Genomic DNA, 14948 nt, shown 5'->3' on the forward strand with positions numbered 1-14948 from the left:
GATGAATTAGATAAATTAATTAATAGATGTCCTGATGTTCCAATTGATAATGGGATAGATATTCTTACTAGATATGATGCCCCTGAGTTAGGTCGAATGGTAAAATTAAAAAGTTAAAAAAAAAAAAGTTAATATCTGCCAATAATTTTTTTTTTTTTTTATCATTTGTAGACACAAAAAGGTCAACAAACGATAAATGCTTTAGTACAATATACTGTAAGAGCTAGTAAGGAAAGTCAACTATTGCTCATGCCACGGCTGTTGGCTTATATTAGACACTTACCTGCATATCAATGGGAGCCTATTATCTTGAAAAAGGGACCTCCACCATCAGATATGATTACTTATAGTTTAGTAGCTGGTCTATTAAAAATAGCTGATCAATGCCCTGAGGTTTACGATCAAATTATCCAAACATTATGGCGTTATGTTAAATTTATTATTCAGATTATGTATGAAAATGGTAAATATATAAATATGCATATGTATGAATGTATGTTTCTATCTATAGAGTATCTCATTTTATGCTCTGTGTTGTAGTTGAGTTTACCGTTACTTTCATTTTACCTTCATTAGCAGGTTTTCTCAGAGCTCTTCAATTATCGCCTTATCTTTATAGAACTGATCAATTTTTGTCATTATATGAAAATACTAAAGTCTTGATTCGTGATGATACGTTGGATCTAATTCAAGTTTCAATCACAAGCTGTCTTCGTGATGCAGAAGAGTCGGCTTATAGTCGTTGTGTATTAGCTCGCTATTTGCAAGATGGTATTCCCCTAAGTAGCAACAAATTTATTCTTGATCTTTTGGTTATATTTCGAAATATTTTATTTCGAATTCTTACTAATAATAACGAAAAAACAGAAATATATCCCGCTTTGGATATTAAAAAGCTTTCAAAATTTCATTTAATAACTGAAAAAAATTGTTGGAATCTACTGTTACAGCAACCTATAACGGCAATAAATGATATTGAAGAAGATCTTGAAAAATGCTTGAAGCATGTTTGCGAAATAAGTTTAGATCATCTAAATGAGATTCGTAAATATTGTCAAGAAGAAAAATCATGGGTTGTTGATGCTTATATGCAAGAAATTATGAGTATAAGCCTGGTAAGAAAAATTACAAATATTTTAGCAATAAATATACATATTTATATACACATATATATTTATATAACTTATAAATTCATAGCACATTTTATCTTTAATTACTACTTATTTGCAAGAAGTAGATGATACTTTTATCGAATATATTAATGAGAGCCTATTTAATATGCCTCATGTGTCGGATCCTTCGATTCATATTGCTTCTTTAGACGCAAGTGCATTGCTGGCCATAAAGTAAGTTTAATGTATATAAATATATATGCACATTTAATTTTGATATTTATATTTTTATGCATGCTTTTTAGTTTTACTCGCTTGAGCTTACCAATGATTAATATAATTTGCCAGTTTTTAGCCGCACCTTTGCATGTATTTGAATATCAGATAGAAGGAGAGATAGGACTGACAAATGTACAACAATATGCTATTGCTCGATTAGCTCAATGTATACATGTAATTATTAATTATTTATTGTCTTACTCCTCGGTTATTTATAGACTTGTATATCATAGATTAAACCAGCGTCTCAGTTATCTCAAACAATCACATTTACTATCCACACTCTATTAAATAAAACGGCTCGTTATACAAACAGTGGTGAAGAGGACCCTCGTATAAACTATATACCTGGTAAATTAGATGATAATTTTCAAGATTTCTTTAAATTTGAAGAGTTAAATGACGAACAAAAGGAGCAAGTATGTGTCAATGTTTTGTCTTCGGTTATTGGAATCGCTATCAAGTTAAAAGATAATTATGTAAGAACATCAATTTTAAATTTACTTTATCAATGATATCATTAATGTAATTTTGTAATTTTCTAGACTACCTCTCAAGCCTTTTCTATGATTGTTCTTCGTCATAAAACATTTTCAGCAGCAGCAACAGCTTCATTAATCATGCAATTAGTAGATCTTGCTCTTATGAGTCCAAAGCAGACATTTATTGATATTATTAATTATCTTGCTACATACAGTCATGAATCTCTTTATAATGAAGACAACTTAATAAACACTTCAGTAAGTATATCAAAATTGTATCATGATAGCAATATCTAACATATATATATATGTATATGTATATATAAAAGATTTTATCCGCACAATTAAGCTTAGCAAAACGCTTAAAGGAACAACTAGAATATTATTCGCTTTATCTTCATAACCTTTTAACTTTATTCATTGAAACTGCTAATACGATTCAACGATCCTTAATCAAAAACAAAAAGGAACATGATTATCCAATTACAAAAAGACTCGGTAACCTTTTACCTATCATTAGTGCTCTCCTGGAACATACTGATTTTAAGCCGCAACATGACAAGTCTAATAATATGACTCCACTCTTCCGCAATCTATGGTTCCATTGCGTCCTTTTTGGTTTTGTAACAGAATCAATGTGGATTCGTGAATGGAATTCTGCTATGCTCCAGATCGCACAAAAGACACCTATACTGATGCTTGAAGGTACAACACATTATTTTGAAACAGAGCTTGAGCATAACTCCGTTTTATGTGGTCTTCAGAGCAATACTCATTTGGCTTCTTCATTACGACAAAAGCTTTCTACTTATTTACCTACACAGGACCTCAAGAATTTGTCTAGTGCGCAAGTTACATTTGCTTTAACAGTTTATCATGTTGAGATGCTACGTAGTCGCGGTGGAGACTGTGCTTTCCATTTAGGCTATTTTAATCACGTATCGTTGTTAATGACAGAATTATTGGACACCATTTCAGAACATGTAGTACGTGCTTTTATCAAGGATGCCTCTGTTAAAGCACAGCATCAGCAATTAGCTGAAGGCTTGGATAATCAAATAGCAAGTCTATTAAAGTTTTGTTGTCATTCACGCCAAAAGGTACACACAATGGCTATCAAGACTATGGATCGCATCATAAGTGCTTTTCCTCAGGCATTTACAGAAGATTATTTAGTAACTTTATTATTAGAATTGATACAATTGATGTGGTTAAGTTGTGAAGCAGAATATTATGATGAGGTAGGAAAAAAAAAAAGAGGGGGGGAGGGAGTGGCTTCCTTTTGTATCTATTTGTGTGTATTTATACTTTTTATTAGTATTCTCCTAAATTTCATTTTACTTCATCACTTGTTAATATAACGATTGAGTTGAGTGATTCGTATCTGTATCGTAAAGAAGTTTTTACAAAGCTTTATGAAAGTGCACGTAAATGGATTCAGGCTAGTCTTACACGGGCTCCGATCGAAGTCTCTGGATTACTTCAAGACTATCTTGCAAAAATTAACACAGAAATTGGTCCACATATAGGTCGGACACTAGCATTGGAAATGGGCAGAAAGAATGGATTCTCTAGCAGTATTATCCCTGGGCTATCTTCTATTATGCCCGATTCATCCTCCAATTTTATTGAAAATTTCAAATCAAGACAATTTTATTCAGGTGAAATCAGTGGTATGAATTATTTAATGGATTACCTTCATCAAGACCAACTCCCCTTTGTTTGGAATGATCTACAACAACTGTCAAATGATGTTCAAAAGAAACAAACGATTGATATTGATTATTTACATAGTATACTACATCGGTCTGCAAGTTATGCAATTTCTATCTATATGAATAATATATCAAATGCATATGATATTGTGCATCATCTTGTTCGTATACCTGTACTCATATTTACACCTGAATCACTTGAGATAGGTGTCAACATTTGGAATTGGTTACTAGTTAAGCGACCCGAATTGGAAGACAAACTGATAACTGAAATGATATATGTTTGGAATTGGGCACAACGTAATCGTAAAGGATTGTTTTCTACAAGTCTTGATCCACAAAATCTATTTATGTGCCAAATGACATATGGACCTCCTAATAAACAGGTAAGAGACAAGCAACAGCATCTAGCAACAACACTCTTCAGCCCTCATGTGATATGGATCAAATTCTTTACTAGTTGGTTTTATTCGATACGACACAAGAATTCACAATTAGTAACTCTATTTGTGAGACGTGTTTTGATGTCTACGTTAGGAGAATATGGATTAATGAGTCGTCATAGTTTATCACGTTATGGGCGGTTTTCAATGATCAAGTTAGGACTCAAAGTGCTTCAATCGATACAATTAGAAGCTCTTGCAGAATTCAAATTAAGATCATATGTATATAGTGCTGCATTTTCGTGGTTTGAATTACCACCTCAGTGGCATTATGGTGGCCATAAGAGTTTAGCTTTAAAAGAAGTTGAGATAATGAAAGAAGTTTATTATGCCTTTTTAAATGATCGACCATCGTTAACTTATCTTGTTACGTGCACAACTATTAAAGGATCGAACCCAAAGATTGCAGCAGGGCATTATATACTCTTGAAAGGTATACCTTTTTTTTTTTCACCCTTGGATTTAAATTCATTTGTTTATTTTGTTTTAACTGTAGATAAAACAAAAGAAGATGTTTTAAAACACCATAAAAATATGCACAGACTGTTGTTGTTATTTATTGAAAATGAGTTAACACGACTTTCAGTTTGGTGTAATCCTTTAAATACTACTAACAGTACAACAGTTGGTTTTAGCAATAATATAACAGAAAAGTCCATAGCCACTGATGTAAGACAACACACAAATAACCAATAGAGTATAAACATGACTTATTTTATTCTATTTGCTTTAGGAAACTTGGAAAGAAATAATTCGATTTGCATGGATAGTATCACCCATTTTGACAGTTCAAATGGATGCTCGTTTCGCATATCAACCTATTATTCGAAAGGAAGTTCATAGACTCATTGCCAATAACACATTAGATGTAATTGAGAGTCCAGAAGCGCTTGCTATTTTGTTGAGTGAAGGAAACACGAAATCTCTTGATCTTAAATATTTGCAGTATTGGGCTCCTGTTCCCGCTATCACAGCCGTTACTTATTTACTTCCCAACTACACTAACCCTTTGCTATTGCAATATGCTGTTCGTAGTCTTAAGCATCATTCAATTGATACTGTCTTTTTTTATATTCCACAGATTGTACAGGCACTTCGTCATGACCCTTTGGGACATGTAGAAGATTATATTTTGGAAACAGCGGCAACCTCACCCCTATTTGCTCATCAAATCATTTGGAACATGAAGGCTAACTTCTTTGTAGATGCTGATAAGGAATGTCAAAAACCTGATACTCTCAAACCAATACTTGAACGCATCATTGATAAGATTGTAAATAACTTGACAGGTGAAGATCAAACATTTTATGAACGTGAGTTCAAGTTTTTTGGGGAGGTCACAGCCATTTCTGGATATTTGAAAGAATATATTAAACATGGTCAAAACGAGAAAAGGCCTCTTCAAAAGGTAAAACAATACAAAAAAGAAAAAAAAAATTGAAAAGGAGAGAGAGAGAGAAAGTTCATAAAGAAGCCCAAGTTTAAATTAATTTGTTATTACAGAAACGTCTTGATGAAGAACTTGCAAAGATTAAAGTAGATGTAGGAGTTTATTTACCTAGTAACCCGGATGGTTATGTAATCGATATCGATCGATCTTCAGGACGTCCTCTTCAAAGTCATGCTAAGGCGCCCTTTATGGCTACCTTTTTGATTGAAAAGGAAAATCTTACCAAATACTCAATTTGGCAAGAAGCGATTTTTAAAGTAGGTGATGATTGTCGTCAGGATGTGCTTGCACTTCAGCTAATAGCAGTCTTCAAGTCTATCTTTACAAGTATTGGTCTTGATCTCTACGTTTACCCTTATCGTGTCGTTGCCACAGCCCCCGGGCGAGGTGTGATTGACGTAATTCCTAATGCTATTTCACGCGACCAACTTGGACGAGAAAAGGTGAATAGTCTTTATGATTACTTTGTAGCACGTTATGGAGATGGCACAATTGACTTCCAACGAGCCCGTATTAATTTTATACAAAGTGTTGCAGCTTATTCGGTCATATCTTATATTTTACAATTTAAGGATCGACATAATGGTAACATCATGATTGATGATGAAGGCCATATGATTCACATTGATTTTGGGTTTATCTTTGATATCGCACCTGGTGGTATTGGCTTTGAAAGTTCACCATTCAAATTGACAACTGAAATGATTCAAGTAATGGGAGGGGGTTCTGAAGAACAAGGCTTCCGACAATTTTCAGAATTAGTAGTCAAGGCATATTTAGCAGCTAGGCCTTATGCAGAAGAAATTATGCAACTTGTGACATTAATGTTACAGTCAGGACTGCCATGCTTTAAAGGAGATGGCATGACTATGAAACGAATGAAAACACGATTTCAACTGGATAAGACGGAGCGTTCTGCTGCAAATTTTATGTTGATGCGCATTAAAGATTCATTCGCTAATCAACGCACTGTTTTATATGATTATTTCCAAAAATTAACAAATGGCATTCCTTATTAAAAAAAAGCACTATTTATTTCTTTTTAATAAACAAAAAAAAATTTAATCATTTACTTTCTTTGCTTCTGAGAAAGGAAGTCAGAGAATTCTTGGTAAGGAGCCTTAATGAATTCAGTTTCTTCCCAAAGATCAGGAGTCAAGAAACCATAAGTGTTACCAATGGCAGCGAAGGTAGCTTTAACAAAGTTACCGAGGGTACGAGTGGAACCACGAGAGGTGGTATAACAATCAGTGATACCAGCCAATTGAAGGACACGCTTAGCAGTGGGAGAGGCAACGATACCAGTACCACGAGGAGCAGGGACCAAACGAGCCATAACGGAACCACAACGACCACTGACCTTACAAGGAACAGTGTGAGGCTCACCAAGGTTAGTACCCCAGTAACCACGACGAACGGGGATAATGGAGAGCTTAGCAAGGATGATACCACCACGAATGGCAGTAGCAACTTCCTTAGCACACTTAACACCCAAACCAACATGACCGTTTTCATCACCAATGACAACGAAAGCCTTGAAACGAGTACGTTGACCAGCAGTAGTTTGCTTTTGAACAGGCATGATCTTCATAACTTGATCGGTCAATTTGGGAAGGAAATAATCGACGATTTGATATTCCTTGATGGGTAAAGAAAACAAGTAGATTTCTTCAATGGACTTGATCTTACCAGCTTTGACGAGACGACCGAGCTTGGTAACAGGAACCCATTCGTTCTTGTCTTCACCACGACGTCCACGTCCACGGGCACCGCCACGTCCACGACCACGTCCAAAACCACCACGTCCTATAAGGGAATAATAATAATAATAAAAAGAACAAATCAAGCGTTAATGAACTGAATCAATTTCGAGATGTAAATGTCATTTTTTTTTCAACATACCACGAGAAGCACCGGCCGTTGCAGAGTCAGCCATACTACATATTCATCCAAAATAATACAATTGATTAGTTATCCATTGTCTTCCTTATCCATCTGTATGATGATATCAAGTAGATGATACTCACTTTAATATTATTAATGAAGAAGGAATCCATACATCTTCCTGGATTCTTCATTTCCTTATTGCCTGTCGATGTTGAGGTAAGTAGCAGCGATGATAGAAAAAAGTTCCGGACAATAGAAGATTCCGGTCGGTGATTAAAATATAAAAGCTTACCAATATATTTTTCTTTATGAAACACCCACTTTTACAATAAAATAAATCGTTTCACGTATGTATGTAGTAACATGATAAATCTATGGAGTACGTAAAAATCAATATCTAAATGAAGAAAAAAAAAAGCTAACATTTGAAAAAATACACACACACATAAAAAAAAGAAGTAGTGATTATAATGACAAATTACCGTACAATATGTACGATTACAATAAATAGAGAGAAGGATATACTATTTTGATGCTTGAAAACCATTATGTATTTGAAAAGCGAATACTTACTTGAAAGTGCCTTGTATATGTAGTGTATTTAACATCGAATTGCTCTTATTGTAAACTTTTTAAAATCATAAATATCCACTACTACTCTATATACCAAATTGAGAGTTACTTTGTATAAAAAACTCATTCTCGGTAAAAATTCATGCAAACTTACCAATCAATACATTGAGGTTATTTATCATAGAATAATATATACTAGTTCTTTCTAAAGTAAGACTTATCTTGTTTTCTTTCTTTTTATGAGTTGAGATCAAGGTCCAGACGCTATTTTTACTTTTTCTAGACTAAAATAATTATTAAAGTTTAGACTTTTGATCATTAATATTAACATAGAATAGCTCTGCTTCATTTGAAACTTTAAAAAGTATATAAGGGCAATTTTATATAATGTGCATAACAATGACTTGGGACCGAAGATGGGTGCTATGGAATGTCACCTCTCTAAAACAGGAGTTATTTTAAGTCATGCCCCATCAATCAGCACATTCTCCTCTCAGTACTTGAAAAAGAATAAATGAAATAGGGCAAAAGTAATTGCCTTATAGATGAGATAAGAAATGTTTTGTACTACTCTTTATTTCCAATTACCTCTAATCAGTCTCTCTAATAATGTGCCTTTCTTTTTTTTTAAAAAAAAATAGTTTTGGCGTGTGCAATACAATTTAGAAATACCATTCAGATAGCTAATACACATCATTTACCACCTCATAAAAGAAAAACAAGGTCTTATCTATAAGAACTTGGAAATATTATAGATATATACCTCTGTTTATTAATAATAAGAATATATAATTAAATTCATTTGACTTTCTTTAAATAATATTAAGGCTTATCTCGAATTAAGATATATATATATGTATATGAGAACAGTAACTATTGGCATAGTATATGTGAGTTAGATCAAGCTATATTTTGAATATACTTAATTAATAAGGACAAAAATAATTCATACAAGTATCTATTATTATATTGGATATACGTTGTATATTAGGAATTAAGCTTTGACTTATACTCTTAATTACCTCTATAGTAATGAAACAAGGTCCACTTTAGTTATGGGATTTGAAAGAAAAAAAATGTATACATATAGATAACAGTAATTTATGACTTTCTTTAAATATTCAGTATTTGTTTAGTTATTGCAATTTTTTTCTATATATACATGTATATATATTTTGTTGTTTTTTTTATCCTTATCGTTAGGGCTACACTAATATTGCCAAAAATTTTCTTTTAAAGAGTTAGTAAATTGTAATATTAAAATATAAAGCCCAGTTACAGAACGAGTTTAGCAAGTAATATAAGGTAAAGGGCATTCATTCTGTGGTGTTATACTATCTAATGTCGGCTAGTACAATAGGGTCATTTATGCAGAGATGTCATTTATAATATTGTTTTATTTTTTCTTAGGTTAATAATGTATATGAAGGTGGGAAAAGAATAAAACATAAAAATTAAAACTTGGAACTATTATTCACTTTGTTAACATGTGTAGGTATAATACTGAGATCATTGTAAGTAACAAAGAATATATCTAAGCAACTGTTATGATCGCTTATTGTATATTCTCTAATAATAATAAAGTTAACATTATTATAAATTAATATTGTCTTTGTTGCTGCTCCTGCCTTTTTTCTTAAACTTTTTTTTTCATTACTGGGAGAGTGTAGAGTTACTAAATAAGGTGAGTTTTCAGCATAAAAGTTCGTTATGAGTTTATCTTATTTATTTTTGCGTTCATATACAGATATATTTAAATTTAAGCGTCTCTCCAGACCAATTACTACGGAAAATACTATATGAAAATAGATTCCTCCTTTTTATACATGTTTGCGTGAAATTGCTATAATGCATATTATTAACAAACTTATATATATACTATTAAATATTCAACACTTCTTTTTTTTAAAAAAAAAAATACTTGTATAATTATGATTATTGTTAACAATAATGCTATCCTATCATTTCTTAGAATGAAGGATTTAGTTTAATATATTGTTTTCTATTAAGTTTAGTGCTGTGATTCTTATAATTCTTCAAGATAGGTTTTTTTTCCTACTAGTAACACAATCATGACGATGATATTTAATCCTGTATCCAATTTTTGAGTGGATAAAATTTCAAATCAGTAAAATAGATTGGTTCGGTTATTTTAATATTACCAGAAGAAAAAAAAAAGTATACGGCCCGAATTCCCCTTTTTTTAAAAAAAAATATGATATTAAATTTCATAGTATAAATACTGCTCCAAAGAAATAACATTTTTTTAACCCTCCCCCTCCTAGTTCAAAAAAAAAAGGCTTCTTACAATAATGGATTATTTAAGTACCCTAGGTAATTCACCCCCTATTCAATCTGCTATCCAAACCATACAACGATGTTTACCTATGACAGTCTCGCATAAGCTTGAGGATTTCTATAGACGGTCTTCAAGAAATGAACTTATCTTTATTGGTGCTGCTACTTTCATCAGCTTGTATAATTTAGCTGCGTATATTAAGGCCAAACGTCAAAAGCTTAAGTTGCCCCCTACTATACCCTATGGTCTTCCTTTCTTGGGTCATACATTGTATTTAACCTTAATGCCTAATAAATTTATTGATTGGTGCAACAAACACTATGGTGAAATCTATAATATTAGCGTCCTCGGTCGTTATATTACAGTTACAAATGGTAAATGTGCTGAAGAATTTATGAAAGCTGAAATTAATGATTTATCTATGGAAGAAGGAAATGTTAAAGGTAATTGTAGACCAAAAAAAAAAAAAAAAAAAAAGTATTCATAAAAAAGAAGGGTTATACTGATTACTTTTTATTTTTTTATTTTGTTAGATATGCTTTATCTTCACTATGTTATGGATGAACAATTCCTTAGTGATAGTCGAGTTATTTTACCTGCAGCAGCAAAAGTGGCTATCTCACAAAAAAAGATGCCTTACTATATTCCAGGTATTGAAAAAGGTCTCAAGACCGCTATTCACAAGTGCTTTAATCAAAATGAGCCAACGATTGTCAAGGATCCTAGTCATTTTGTTCAAAATCTTGTAGCTTATATGGGTGTCCCAACTTTGATTGGGAAGGAAGTGGGTGAAAATGAAGAAGTGATTCATTCGTTTGCTAAATTTACAGATGATATTGTTGGCAATATAAAATATTGGGCTATCATACCTAATTTCCTTCATCCTTATTTTAAGCCATTTATTCAATCTGGTTCTCAACATAAAGAAACAATGAAAAAACATATCTCCAAGGTGATTGATGATCGTCAAGCTAAGATGCGTATTGCAAAGGAAGCAGGACAAGATCATGGACTTGACGAAAATTTATTACAAAGTTTGATGGAATATACTGAAGGTATTGATGAAAACACAGGTGAGCCACTCTATCTCTCTAAAAAGCGTCTCTATGAGGCTGTGTTATCGATTGCCTTTGCCTCTGTTCATACAACTACGTTAAACCTTAGCTATTGTATTTATTGGTTGATTGCTCGACCTGATTTGAAAGAAAGACTTGTAGAAGAAATCAAGACATATCTACCAGGTGATACACCATTCAGTTGGGAAATCATGCAAGAAATGAAATTCCTAAATAATTTTATTCGTGAAGTCCTTCGACAAGGTGTTGGTTTCGTTGCACATGGTAAGAAAGCAATGGTTGACTATACCTTTTACAATGGTTATCAAGTCCCAAAGGGAACTACAATAGATTGTACAATGCGTCAAATGAATTTTGGTAGCTCTACTAATAGATCTACTGTTGACACTATGGATCCTGAAGCTTCCTTGAATAAGCAAAGTTCCACACCTTCTAAGGATTTTGTTAGTTTTGGTTTGGGTAAACATATTTGTCCAGGTAAAAATAGATAGGCATACCTTATATATATGTATATGTATTGTTATTAACAATTATTTATATTATATAGGTCGTTTCTTTGCTGTTCTTGAAATTTCAATGACACTTGTTTATATTTTAAAATCTTTTGACGTTAACACACTCAACGGTAAAAGACCTTACCCCGTGAAGAATTTCGCTGGTATTCATGTTAGTTATTGTAAAGATCCTTTAGTTTTTACTCCCAGAAAAACAAAATTATAAGCATATATATTATCCGCAGCCTTTTTTTATTTATTTTGTATAATAAAATTATAAACTAGCTAAAATCTTATATAAATATAAATACATATTTTTATATTTATATATGTATATACATGTGTGTGTGTAAAATGAACACGCATATATAATATATGTTATGTTTTTTTTTCTCGCTATGTATGGGTTGATACCCATTTAACAGGAATTTTAAAGAATTGTTGAGAAGCCTTTTTATCATACAATGATGTTTCAGGTGCAGGTAAAACACCACCTCTTAAATTTGTCTATATGAATTATAAACGTTATTATGTATCATACCTATTTTGTTTCTTATAGAAAAAAAAATATGTACCTGTATAGAAGGATGAATATAACGAGGGGCTTTTAATTTTGAATCTCGTTCACTACGCATCTTTACATACTCCTCCAAACTAACTTTTTCATTTATCATCTTGTTGAATTTTTTATGATATTCTAATGTAGTTACAGATTGATACTGCAATATAGTATTAGAAAAGGGTGGGAAAGAAATAAGTTTTAAAAGAAAGGAAAAAAAGGTATATTAAACTTACTGGGCGATCTCCAGGAGGATAATCATGACCTACAAAAATTCTAGTATCATCAGGCCAATTATTATACATTTTATGAATACTATGATACATTTCTACAGCACTACCACCTGGGAAATCACAACGAGCAGTTCCAATATCAGGCTTATCAAATGTAGAATCAGCATATATTTATATAGATATACGTATATATTCAAAATATTAAATATGTATCTATTTTTTTTTACCATGAATAAAGTATCACCTACGAAGGCAGCATCACCTATACGATATGACATACAAGCAGGGGTATGTCCTGGTGTAGACAATACACTACAATTTATGTTTTTACCCAGATTCCATTCCATACCTTCCGACACTAGTTTGTCAAATTGTTCTCCAGTAGGTTTTAATTCTTGTTGATTTATATTATATTTTCGATTAAATACTTCTTGAATTTCAGTTATTTTTCCACTAATCCAAAACTCAGGCTATAAAAAACACAATAATTAGCTTTATAGACATGTTTATATATATATATATATATATATATCATACCTTGGACGGTAATTGATTTTTCAAGAAAAAGGCAGCACTCAAGTGATCCTATATACATGTGAATATATATATATATATATATATTTATACAAAAGTGAAATAAATATATCTTATGAAATTGCATACAACTTACTGCGTGAACATGGGTGTCAATAATTTTAGTAACATTTAACTGATATTTTTCTATAAACGAAATTAAAGATTTTGCTAACAAAGGAGATACAGTGCAAGAAAATGGATCATAATTTAAAACAGGATCAATAATGAATGCCTCTTTAGATTCTATTATACGAATGAGCAAATTTGTAAGTTTATATATAGGCTGTTATACAACACTTCAATACCTAAATCTGTTACTACATACTGTGCTGTTTCAGTATCTATATCAAATAAGGTATGAACCCAGGGTGAATGATTATTCATAAACGGTTGGATTGGACCTGCCCATTCCTTAATTCCCCCTTCAAGGTTATAAACATCCTTAAATCCTAATTTCTCGGCAATAAGAGCAGCTTCATTACTGCGACGACCCGACATACATTGAAAAACAATCTATAATGCGGAGTAAATATTGAACAAGCTTTTCTTTTTTCTTTTCTTTTTTTTTTTGTAAGTATATATTTTAACACAATAAATATACTTTGTTATTTTTATTAAAATCAGATAACCCTGCAGCAAACATTGCAGGCTCTAATTTAAATGGAACATTGATAGCGCCTTTAATTTTACCGAACTTTTCAATTTCATCTCTTTCTCGAACATCAATAATAGTAACTGATGACTTTTCATCGTTCGTTATCCAATTCAATAATTGTTTTGATGTAAGAGGCTTAACTGTCCTCATGGTAGATATTTTAGCTATACTGTTAAAATTGCTTTTAACTTGCCAATATTGTTTCATCACTGAAAGGAACATTTTCGTTTTATATACAAAAGAAAACAAAAACAAAAAAAAAAAGCAAAAAAAAAACAAAAAAAATAAAATAAAATAAAATAAAAAATAAATACAAGCAACGTAACGTTAAAATTTAATGCGGGGTTAAACTTCATAAATCCTATTGTAATCATGACGCTAAAAAACGTATGCTTGTTTTTAATATTATTAAGAACAAACAAGTAAGATATATTAATAATATCAATGATTTAAGGAGTGTAAAGATTATACTGAGCATCATTTATACAATCAAAAAGCAGTTGTAATATATGTACGATACGAGAAAAGACGTTTAATAAAAAAAAATAATAAACAAACTAGCATAATAATAGGGTCTTGGATTATTATAAGGAACATATTAAATCAAGCTATTAAATAGATATCAATAGATAGAGCTTAATGGGAGAAAGAGAAATAAACCATGAGTTAAATATGGACCTAATAAACAATTAATAATTGACTATTTTATAGTTTCTTATCCTCTTAAATGCTATATTATATCCTTGACAAGTCATTTGTTACGTTTCATCGAAAGAAATAAATCACAAAAGCTAAAAAGCTAACATGAATATAATTTAAGACAATGGAAAAGAGTCTACCTTTTTTTTTTTTTTTTTTTGATAATAAAGTGTAAACACATAGTCCCAGTAGTCGTCCGTTTAAAGTAAGACAAGACTCTGGATATGTAATTTTGTGCTCGCAGCAGTAAAAATAAAGACTATCTCATTTTCAGCTTAAGAAAGTCTAAAAAAAAATTGTTTTTTATATGGATGTATACTTGAAATTTATAGAATTTTTCAAGGTTCTTCTCTATTCTTTATTTTTACAGTTGGTATATGTAATAATAGCTAATTAAATTTTGATATTATAACATG

The 14948-nt window shown here is 31.4% G+C and overlaps 4 protein-coding genes across 4 annotated transcripts; 2 read left to right on the forward strand and 2 right to left on the reverse strand.

Annotated features, from left to right (window-relative positions):
- Positions 1–107: 107 nt before the first annotated feature.
- Positions 108–6552, forward strand: BX663DRAFT_527118 (uncharacterized protein). Its single transcript, XM_051529989.1, has 11 exons — positions 108–463; positions 541–1115; positions 1198–1346; positions 1418–1565; positions 1625–1870; positions 1937–2131; positions 2203–3114; positions 3192–4464; positions 4528–4700; positions 4765–5439; positions 5535–6552. Exons 1-11 carry the CDS (start codon positions 250–252, stop codon positions 6498–6500), a joined length of 5526 nt encoding a protein of 1841 aa, XP_051377743.1. The 5' UTR covers positions 108–249; the 3' UTR covers positions 6501–6552.
- BX663DRAFT_565235 (40S ribosomal protein S2) lies at positions 6491–7515 on the reverse strand. Its single transcript, XM_051532071.1, has 3 exons — positions 7509–7515; positions 7384–7418; positions 6491–7287 (listed from the first exon to the last, which is right to left on the reverse strand). Exons 2-3 carry the CDS (start codon positions 7415–7417, stop codon positions 6551–6553), a joined length of 771 nt encoding a protein of 256 aa, XP_051377744.1. The 5' UTR covers position 7418; positions 7509–7515; the 3' UTR covers positions 6491–6550.
- A 2738-nt stretch (positions 7516–10253) lies between these two features.
- On the forward strand, positions 10254–12036 carry BX663DRAFT_490588 (cytochrome P450; the record flags this gene model as incomplete). Its single annotated transcript, XM_051524964.1, has 3 exons — positions 10254–10683; positions 10774–11793; positions 11864–12036. The coding sequence occupies 3 exons, from the start codon at positions 10254–10256 to the stop codon at positions 12034–12036; spliced, it is 1623 nt and encodes a 540-aa protein (XP_051377745.1).
- Positions 12007–13888, reverse strand: BX663DRAFT_294900 (beta-lactamase-like protein). Its single transcript, XM_051522020.1, has 9 exons — positions 13869–13888; positions 13617–13691; positions 13484–13566; positions 13273–13421; positions 13140–13187; positions 12830–13072; positions 12606–12746; positions 12386–12529; positions 12007–12317 (listed from the first exon to the last, which is right to left on the reverse strand). Coding segments are annotated over exons 2-9 (921 nt in total). The 5' UTR covers positions 13619–13691; positions 13869–13888; the 3' UTR covers positions 12007–12206.
- Positions 13889–14948: the final 1060 nt, after the last annotated feature.

This window comes from Cokeromyces recurvatus (assembly GCF_025118155.1).
Source record: "Cokeromyces recurvatus strain NRRL 2243 chromosome Unknown BX663scaffold_50, whole genome shotgun sequence".
NCBI lineage: Eukaryota > Fungi > Mucoromycota > Mucoromycetes > Mucorales > Mucoraceae > Cokeromyces > Cokeromyces recurvatus.

Excerpts from the sequence above, each read along its gene's own strand:
- BX663DRAFT_565235 (XM_051532071.1), bottom strand. The coding sequence starts at position 7,417 with ATGGCTGACTCTGCAACGGCCGGTGCTTCTCGTG. Across the intron at positions 7,288-7,383 it reads AACGGCCGGTGCTTCTCGTG|GACGTGGTGGTTTTGGACGT; the intron begins GTATGTTGAAAA and ends ATTCCCTTATAG.
- BX663DRAFT_294900 (XM_051522020.1), bottom strand. Across the intron at positions 13,073-13,139 it reads AAAATCAATTACCGTCCAAG|CCTGAGTTTTGGATTAGTGG; the intron begins GTATGATATATA and ends TGTTTTTTATAG. Across the intron at positions 12,530-12,605 it reads ATCCTCCTGGAGATCGCCCA|TATCAATCTGTAACTACATT; the intron begins GTAAGTTTAATA and ends ACTATATTGCAG.
- BX663DRAFT_527118 (XM_051529989.1), top strand. The coding sequence starts at position 250 with ATGCCACGGCTGTTGGCTTATATTAGACACTTACCTGCATATCAATGG. Across the intron at positions 464-540 it reads TCAGATTATGTATGAAAATG|TTGAGTTTACCGTTACTTTC; the intron begins GTAAATATATAA and ends TCTGTGTTGTAG. Across the intron at positions 5,440-5,534 it reads AGAAAAGGCCTCTTCAAAAG|AAACGTCTTGATGAAGAACT; the intron begins GTAAAACAATAC and ends TTGTTATTACAG.